Raw genomic sequence first — 9,415 nt, forward strand, 5'->3', positions numbered from 1 at the left:
AGAAAATTTACCTGAGCCATAAAATCTTTTATTATGTGTCTATATTCCTTGGAATTTTATAAACGGAGAATATAAGATTTAAGGATTCAAATTTTGAAATTGAAATGGCTAGATAAACTGAGTGTGGGTTTTAATGAGGGAATGTCAGAGATAACAACAACTGATTAAGGGAATAAAGAAGGAAAGTCATTTAATTGATGGAAAAGTATCGTTTGATTATTTATGAAGCATTAATGTTTAATGTAATTAGTTTCTGAAACGGAAATGTAATATGTGTATTGATGATAAGCATAAGTTGATTGTACATGATATAGTAGGAGTGGTACCTCTTAAATTTCAAAAAATGTCTAAAATGTTTTATATAATAGTAAAGATTATAAACTATTCACTCAAACCTATTTTTATATTATCTGTTTTAAAAAAATCTCTACAAAATGAAAAATCCATTATAAAATTGTTATGTTATTTTAATTAGTATTTATTTTTATGTTTATGTAATTATTTAGATTTTTAAATTACAAAAAAAAAATGGTAGGTAAAAACATCACCACACCCTACCTTGTAGGTAAAAAATGTAAAAACTGCAAAAACTTAGGTGACGCTTATGTGACACCTTTTACCATTGACAAAAATTATATCACACCCCTTAGCCTAACAAAACGTTACCAGCTACCATGTATATGCTATTCGTTACATGATACCAGCTAGTTTTGACAAACACTCAAGGTTTTCATTTGTTTTTTAAACCAATAAAAAAATTTAACAGAATAATCTAATGATTTCAATTGAACCAATAAAAAAGTAATAATTTGTTTTTCTAAACAAATAAAAAAATCTAAATATTCAAACCATATATCTAATGATTTCAGTTGAAATTGTCCGATCGTCTAATTTAATTCATTATTATTATAGTAACCTGTCCTAAAAATCATCATAATAGAAGCACGATAAATATCATATTTTAAAAAGTATTACGTGAAAGGCATCACTAAATTCACAATATAAAAATGGCTTTGTAAACTAACTGCAAAATTGTTAATATAGAAAATGAAATACATCATTCTGTTAAATGTCCCCTAAAATTGCCATTTAAAAAAGAAAAAAGAAAAAAAAAAAGTTTCTTACAAAGAAACGCCACTACATACAAGTAATGTAAAAAAATGATGATGTTAATCTGATTCGTTTACCCTGCCCGTTGCGCATACGAAGTTACGAACCTTCTCTTCGATTTTGTACAACTTTCCTCCTGCCCTCTGTCTCGCTCATTCTCAACCGCATGCTTGGAAATGGAGGCAGCACTGGGATTGATGAGAAGAATCCCTCCCAAACACACAGAAGCAGCCCTCTCCGCCCTCGTCAGCCTTTTGCCCTCCTACTCCTCCGATCTCCTCTCTCAAGTCGATCAGCCTCTTCAGGTTTTATAAACCCTAACTTACAATTTCATGCATTTATATATAAATTACGACTTTACTTTCACATTTCCATCGATCAACGCTCTATCATCTTCAAACTTGCCTCATTTACTTTGATTTGAATTTCTTTGTTCATGTAACATTTGGGAATCATTTTGGAAGGATAGGCAGACTTCCTCAAGTTTTAGCCGTATTGTTGGGGATTTTGATTGTGCAATCAAATTGAAATGTATACTATGCAATTACATATCGAACGAACTATTGTTAACAGAATTCAGATGCACGATCTTATTTAAGCAGAAAAGATGATATAAATGATGGATAAAATTACTCATTGATGAGCCAAATTCATGAACAATCCATTTTCTAGCTACTTAGTGTTCAGTTAAGCCTGATGAGATATATTCCATCCATCTCTTTCTGTGGTTCTCACTGAAGTGTTGGTTCTTGGTTCACCTCTTTGCAAACAGGTGTTATGTGATGTGGATAGTGCTAAAGAATTCATCTTGTGTGACTATAATAGGGATGCTGACTCATACAGGTAACAATGAATATCATCATATCTCATCACTTGCCTTGTCAAGCACCTTATTTGGTACAATCATGAATCATTTTAAAAGTGTAATCTTGCATTTTTCCTAGATGATGTACCTTTCTTGAGCCTCCCTTCATTAGAAGGTTGTTTTATTGGTTGTTGATAATGTGAAATATTTGTTTGGTTGGTTGTACTTTGTAGATCACCATGGTCAAATAAATACCATCCTCCATTAGAAGGGGGGCTGTATCCATCTCCTGAATTGAGGACACTTGAAATAGAAGCAAATGAAGTCTTCAGTGTATATCGTGACCAGTGAGGTCCTTTACTTACCTCGTATTTATTTTGGATTTATTGTGTAATATGAAAGAAATATGAATGTTGTGTTTTAATTTAAAATTGGAATATGTATGTTGAATGTTGGGGGTTAAAAGGTATTATGAAGGTGGTACTTCATCAGTGTACCTATGGGAGGATGATGAAAAGGAAGGCTTCCTGGCTTGCTTCTTGATAAAAAAAGGTTGGTGTGGTCATTTTTATATCCTTTTGAGTAATATTAATATTTGAAGTTTGAATGAAGATGGATCAAAGTATGCACATGGTGTGCGAGGTTACCTGAACGAGGGAGGTTGGGATGCCATACATCTTATTGAGGTAGACTGTTAGAGTTTTTTTTGATCTGTTAACTGTTAAGAAGAGAAGATAATATGATTTTTGATTGATTGTTGGAATTATTGGTACATTAGGTTGGGCCAGAAGTGGAAGGAATGGCTGATTACTGTCTAACAAGCACTGTGATGCTGTCAATGACTACAGATCATGAGAATTCTGGTACTTTTAGTTTGTCTGGATCAATCCGCAGACAGGTATAATCTTCTTATTCTTATTATGTCTGATTAACCCTATAAAAATTAAAAAGAAAGAGAAGATTTTGTTTATACTTTATATACTGAATTTGATGATGTGTTATATATATATATATATATATATATATATATATATATATATATATATATATATATATATTATAGATGAAGGCAGAACTGTCAGTTGCAGATGGGCATCTGGCTAACATGGGAAAGCTGATAGAAGAGATTGAAGGAAAATTGAGGTATTCACTTGATCAGGTACGCAACTCTTTTACTTGGAACCTACCTGTATGTATGTATATTATTTAGATTTTCTTTCCATATAGATAAATAAATAATTGATGTGGAAAAATAAATGCATGGATGCAGGTGTACTTTGGGAAAACAAAGGAGATGATATGGACATTGCGCCCTCCTACCGAACTGCCCAGCACAAGGCTGCTTCCATGAAACTTGAAACACACACATATATTGACTCATAAATTTTGTGTTTTTGTGTCTTGTTTTTCCATGTTTGGTTACATTCTACTACTGTTGGAGCTTGTTATGTTATGTAACCATCATATATTTTTAAAAGACAACAAAATATAATTTCATGTTAGGTCACCACATTCACATTCCTTGAATTGATGGTGGAATCAATCCAAACTTCAAAGCAGTGACCATAAATTTTGTAGATACAACCCAAAACAACTGGGAATAAAACATCTTAACCAAAAAGGGAAATTGAAATTAATTTTTGTAGATGAGAACAAAAACAATTAAGAATAAAACATTTAACCAAAAAATAAAAAAAATATCATAATGAGCATGTACAACCAAGTAGACGAAGATCACAAAGAAACCAACTCAGGACTTGTTATCTTCAACATGCTACGAGATAAATGGATGAAGCTGTAATCTTTTTATGAAACTTTTTGTGATCTACAATATGATCCGTTCCAACAAATTTTTGAAGCTCAGTTTTAATTTCAAACCAAGGCCGAAGGGAGTGATATCATGTCATGCTGTTTTTCCAATCACCTCAGCCCTACATTAGTTTTGCCACACTTTTCTTTTTTTGCGTTCGAAAGGAAATGGGTTCACTTTTGCAACTTTTTTCTAATTAATTTATTTAATATTTTAATTTAGCTAAAAACTATAATACCATTTTACGTATATCACTAGAGATAAAAAAAATTCATAATTGAAATAATTAAATTTGACGTCTTTTGTTAAATAATTAAAAACTTCTGTCACATTTAAGAAAACATAAATATTATTGGGTTATGAGATTTTAAGCCCAAGGGAGAAACTTCTTAGGGCTTTGAATTCAGATGACTAAAGAATTGACCATATACTATAGAATAAAGAAAAAAAAAATTGGTTACACACTATCGAGTATCGACTATACCACTTTTTATAGACTATACCACTTTTTATATTTTCATAAACTTGCAAGTTTTTTAAAATAAAAAGAGTCCGTCCTACAATAATCCAAAATAATAAACACAAGAAAAAAAAAACACTCTCCTTTTCCAACAATACTTTCATAGCAACTCTTGTAACATTTAATCCCAAAATAGCATCATGATTCAAACACAAATAAGAAGCAACTATCTATTTGTTAAAGAAGCAATAAATATACCACACTTCAAGCTTTTGCTTTTGCTTCAACTTGGCTGCTGGCATTAATAGTTTCTTCCTCTTTTTCTTCTTCAGTATCTTCTTCTGTGGCTGTGTCCCTCTCATCTTCGTCTGCATACAAGTAAGTACAACAGTTAAGAAAAAAAAAGTGTACAAAATTGATTTCCCATATTAAGTCACGTTTAGATAAAAGTGTTGTGTTGTCAGAAAGGATAAAAATGTTTTGATGGCTTGGCTTTTAAAGATGAATGGTCTTACCTTCATCATCAAAATCTTCTTCTTCTTCTCCACCACCACCACCACCCAAATTTAGACTCTATTGAAAATGATGAGCCACACATTAGATTTAATTGTAAATTTTTTTTAAAAGAATATAAAAATAGCTTAAGGAAGACAATATTTACCGAGAAATTAACATCATCATAGTCCATATCAGGTCCATCTGAAAAAAAAATACCAAAAGCAATTAAGCAAACATATATTCTATAAATTACAATCTTCTTTTCCATTTACATTTAACATTTCAAACATTGAGTCTGTTTTGTATGAGAATTTCTATAAGATATAAATATCATTTTACAGAAAATAAAATCAAAATTAACTTGCTAAATTTAAAATTCTACTTGCATGACCATTTAGAATAAGATATAATCAAAGATACATATATTTATCCGCACACTAGTTAACTAGTCAAAATTATCATCTAAAAAATTGCTAAATTGTTAATAACTATTATTTTATAAATAAAATAAGATCTGAAAATTATTTTTAAATAAAATATCGAGACAAAATTTTGAGGTTCAGGAAGGGCATTACAGTCATTTATACAAATGAAGACTTTATGGAAGTAAAGTTGAATTCCTTTACTGGTGGGAATTCAATTCCGTACTCATTTGCAGCCAAATGCCGGAGTAGAGAATGGAATGGAGTTTCCAATTCCGGCCAACCAAACACACAAAAAACAAACAAATGAATGATAGAAATAGATGTAAATGGTGTGTAAAAAAGAATAAGATGTAATGTAATTAACCACCTTTGTCATCCTGTTCATCTTCATCCACCCATTTATTCCAGTCAACTTTGATGAAAGTGGGTGTTCTTCCCTCTTGCTTCAAAAGTCTGCTCCACCATTTACTCTCTTCCTTCTTTACAATGTAAACAATATTTCTTGACCCAACACTAGCCTTGCTTTCCTGCAATTCCCAACTCCCAATATTATATAAAAATATAAAATACCTCCCAACTATGCAGCTACATTTCTTACAAGGGCATTCAAGTCTTTTGGAAGAAAAATTGGTATAACAAATGAGGCTTAAATGATGTACAAGGACTACTGAAAAGAGTTGTATTTTTGTAAGGGTACTTACGTCCACATTCACATTGTCATAAAGGTTGATGTCAATTTCATAAGGTATATTGTCAGCTCCACTTGTTGCAGAGAAGTGAAACTTTCCTTCTGGCTCGAGTTTGAGGTTCACAGCTTTAGCATCGGGTAGATCAATGGTGATATAAAGCAAATCATCCCTCTGGGCCCACTTTAGGGTAGGATGTCGGCTGCAAATGTCCATAACAGAATGTAAAGGCATGTAATCTAAGAATGAAGTACACTAGAAAGAAATATGTTTCCAAGCTTGTGTTGTGTATGTCCATTTACTATTGCCCTATCAACATTTATACATTCTTGTATAGTTCATCACCATTTCAATCACTTTCAATCAGTTTCGCTTGTTCAACTGAAACTGAATTGATTCAGTCAACTCAGCTACTGAAAGGGAACAATAAGTATAACAAGTTAACAATCAAAACTCCAATACAGAAACTGAAAACCCAATATAAATTAAACACAACTCTTCCACTTCTTTTAGCAACATGCAAAATTCATCAGTAGTTGGAAATTAGCGACCATAACCATGACTTGCCCAATTACTTGAACTATAAACCCTCCGGCAAACCAACTATAAAATCAAATCCAGAACCAAAACAATTATATTATCAAAACCATACGTTCCAATTCAAATCAATTCACAATGATCATGTAACACAGAATCAAAGTAACTCATATTAAATATCTACCCCACAGATTTTTCAACTCGATACATTTATCATTTATGATACGAATTTGTGCGATTCAAACTGGATTTAAGTTAAGCAAATATATACATTTAACATTTATGATTTAACCTAGCATACCGGCCAAAAAACAACACAAATTTGGAAAATCGGAAACAACTACAAGTTGCTTTTATTTACTAAATCGTTCATAAGCTAATAACACATCATATAACTTGAGGTAATAGTATTTCGTTTCCGACAAGAACAAAATAAGTGAATAAGCGAAGCCTCATTGAATATATGCATTCAAACAAGTAGGAAAATAAACGAAAAACAAATATTTTCTTTGCAAAGCGTAAACTACGAAGGAAAATCGGCACCTCATATTGCTTGATCCTACGAATTTCTGTTCGGAAAAGGTCTTTGAAGAAGGATAAAGAAGAAGAGAGAATCAGAGAATGGCGAACTATCTAGAAACTAGAATCCTAGATGCTGCCTGCTGTTATATGAACGCTTGTTTGAAATTTGACCCTTTAAGAAAAAGTGGAGGGGGAAGGATAGAAATGTAGGGGTAGTTTGGGATTCCTTTTGATTTTTGACTTTTAATTTTTAAAAAAAAAAAAAAAAAAAAAAAAAAAAAAAAAAAAAAAGATCTTTTTAGATAATAGAAAAGCTTCTTTGAAAATGAATTTTTTATAGAAGAAAAGAAATGGTTTCTAAAAATCACAAAAAGTTGATTTTTAATAATATTTTTTATTATTTTACATATAAAAGTTAAATCAAAAGTCTTTTTGTTGACTTTTGCTAATACAAATACATTTTAAGAAATTCTTTTTACAAAAAATCCTACAAAAAAGACTTTTGATGTTTAAAAATAATCCAAAAACACGTTGTACTCGTGTTATGTAAATTGTAACATTTTAATAAAGAATTAATACAAAAAAGATATTACAAAATGATCGTAATTTTTAAAAACTTATATTTAACATTTATTTTGTAAAACAATTTTTATGCTAAATTCTTTTTTCGTAAAATCATATTTTATGAATATTAATCTATTTTACAAAGAAATATTAAAAATCTACTTCGATTGAAAGAACTTTGACAATTTTAAATAAGTGATATCTAATAAAACGATTTTATAATAAAAATGTTTTGTAAAAATTAGGGTGTAGGTTATAATGTTGTGATAATATTGAAAATTGATCATTTTATGTTATCCTTTTACTTTTTGGGGGTATTTTTGTTATTATTTATTTAATAAATTCACCTATATCTCTATATTTTTGTATATCTATAGTCAAATTCAAGAAAGAATTCAAAATTATGTGGGAAAAAAATTTGATCACGATTTTTGTATTGAATTTATGTAACGACTATGTTTTTAAGATTCTATCGTATTGTGATTGTTCAACCGTTTACAAATAAATGAATAACATTTTGGATGAATTTAATCCAATTGTGATGATGAGTTTTTTATTCTTTAATAATCTTGGGCTTTTTTAACATAATTCGTATATCTATTTCCATCTATCTATTTGTTTACATAAAAGAAAAAATATCACAAAATAAATAATTATTTTTTAATATATTAATTCCAATCACTTTTATTTGTCCACACTTAATGTTATTTTTATTTTTATGTAATCATTCCCCTTTCCTTAAATAATATCATTTCATCGCTTCACTTATAATTCAACTAGAGAAATTAACTATTCTCCTATTTTCTTTCTACGATATCTTCCTATCCATTTTAAATGATGACAAATATATTAAAATATCATTAATATTACCTAAATATGACACATGTCATCATTTTATTTGAACTAGTGTGTGAACCCGTGGTGAACCACGAGTCACGTTAGTGGCGGACGTTTGGTAGTAGTAATAGAGCACAATTGGGTGTTGATGACGAAAATTGAAATCCTGAATTTTGGATGAGAAATTGTATGAAACGTCAAACCCTAGAGTTAGAGACATCATTCAAAATAATAGATGGTGGTGGGTTTTGTCTTGGGAAAGTAAGATAGTGAAAACATAGATGGACGAAAGAGTGAATATTTACAAAGTTATATGTTGAAACTCTAATATTCATGAAGTTTATTATTCTTAGATGTGCTGGTTTTGATATATGTATATAGTTGAAAAAAAAAGTTATCCATGAAAGTCTTTAAAATGCGAAATAGCTTTGTTTATGTAGGTGCAATGTTGAAACGATTCATATTCGAAGCAGTTCGTAAAGGTATATCTTTTGCAACCTAGAACAGACTTGCTATTCTTCTCACACACACAACTATAAACATGAACAATAAACACAATAAAAACAACAAACTGAAAAGTAAATGTTATTTTGTCTGAATATGACATAGTTCTTATTGAATATTTACATATTATTGTTTAAACATAATATGTTGAATGACGTCTATAATATGGACGAAAAGCTATATAATAAAGGGACTATAATTTAAGTCTAAGTATGTTTTGAAAAGATCAAATAGTTTTATTGCTTTTTGGCATGTGTTCTTCGTCCGCTTCGCCGTTGGTTTTGTATTTCTCTCGTTTGGGACGTGGTTTTTTTGGTGTATCTGTGAAATGTAAGATGTTGGTTACGTGTAAGCAATAAATAAAATGCTATATGTTGTTTGTACCTGTATGTTCCATTTGGAGGCGTTTTCCAGTTTCACGTGAGTTAGTAGGGGTGAGGGACTCCATAGTTGTGGTGGTTTGTGGGTTTCATTGTTGTTGATGGTGTAGTTTGTGTTTTTTGTGTTGATATGATTGTTGGCTGTGGAGTTTTTATGTCATCGATTGTGGTGACTGTGAAACGGATATTTTTAGTGGATGAAAGTTTTGTGCATTCTACATAGACATTCTTTGTCAACCTTTACAACGTTCGAGTGCTTCAGGTAAAGTTTTTCTAT

At 30.4% G+C, this 9,415-nt stretch overlaps 2 protein-coding genes across 2 annotated transcripts; one reads left to right on the forward strand and one right to left on the reverse strand.

Moving 5' to 3' along the window:
* The first annotated feature begins 1,178 nt into the window (after positions 1 to 1,178).
* Positions 1,179 to 3,458, forward strand: LOC145132593 (F-actin-capping protein subunit beta-like). Its single transcript, XM_079067441.1, has 8 exons — positions 1,179 to 1,415; positions 1,883 to 1,953; positions 2,149 to 2,262; positions 2,382 to 2,467; positions 2,528 to 2,601; positions 2,694 to 2,813; positions 2,979 to 3,074; positions 3,186 to 3,458. The coding sequence occupies exons 1-8, from the start codon at positions 1,287 to 1,289 to the stop codon at positions 3,264 to 3,266; spliced, it is 771 nt and encodes a 256-aa protein (XP_078923567.1). The 5' UTR covers positions 1,179 to 1,286; the 3' UTR covers positions 3,267 to 3,458.
* Positions 3,459 to 4,329: 871 nt separating this feature from the next.
* On the reverse strand, positions 4,330 to 7,036 carry LOC145132604 (co-chaperone protein p23-1-like). Its single transcript, XM_079067452.1, has 6 exons — positions 6,875 to 7,036; positions 5,810 to 5,996; positions 5,476 to 5,635; positions 4,847 to 4,884; positions 4,701 to 4,758; positions 4,330 to 4,553 (listed from the first exon to the last, which is right to left on the reverse strand). The coding sequence occupies exons 1-6, from the start codon at positions 6,877 to 6,879 to the stop codon at positions 4,450 to 4,452; spliced, it is 552 nt and encodes a 183-aa protein (XP_078923578.1). The 5' UTR covers positions 6,880 to 7,036; the 3' UTR covers positions 4,330 to 4,449.
* Positions 7,037 to 9,415: the final 2,379 nt, after the last annotated feature.

The sequence above is a fragment of the Lactuca virosa genome, chromosome 1 (genome assembly GCF_052849685.1).
Source record: "Lactuca virosa cultivar CGN04683 chromosome 1, Lactuca_virosa_CGN04683_v6, whole genome shotgun sequence".
In the NCBI taxonomy this organism is placed as follows: domain Eukaryota; kingdom Viridiplantae; phylum Streptophyta; class Magnoliopsida; order Asterales; family Asteraceae; genus Lactuca; species Lactuca virosa.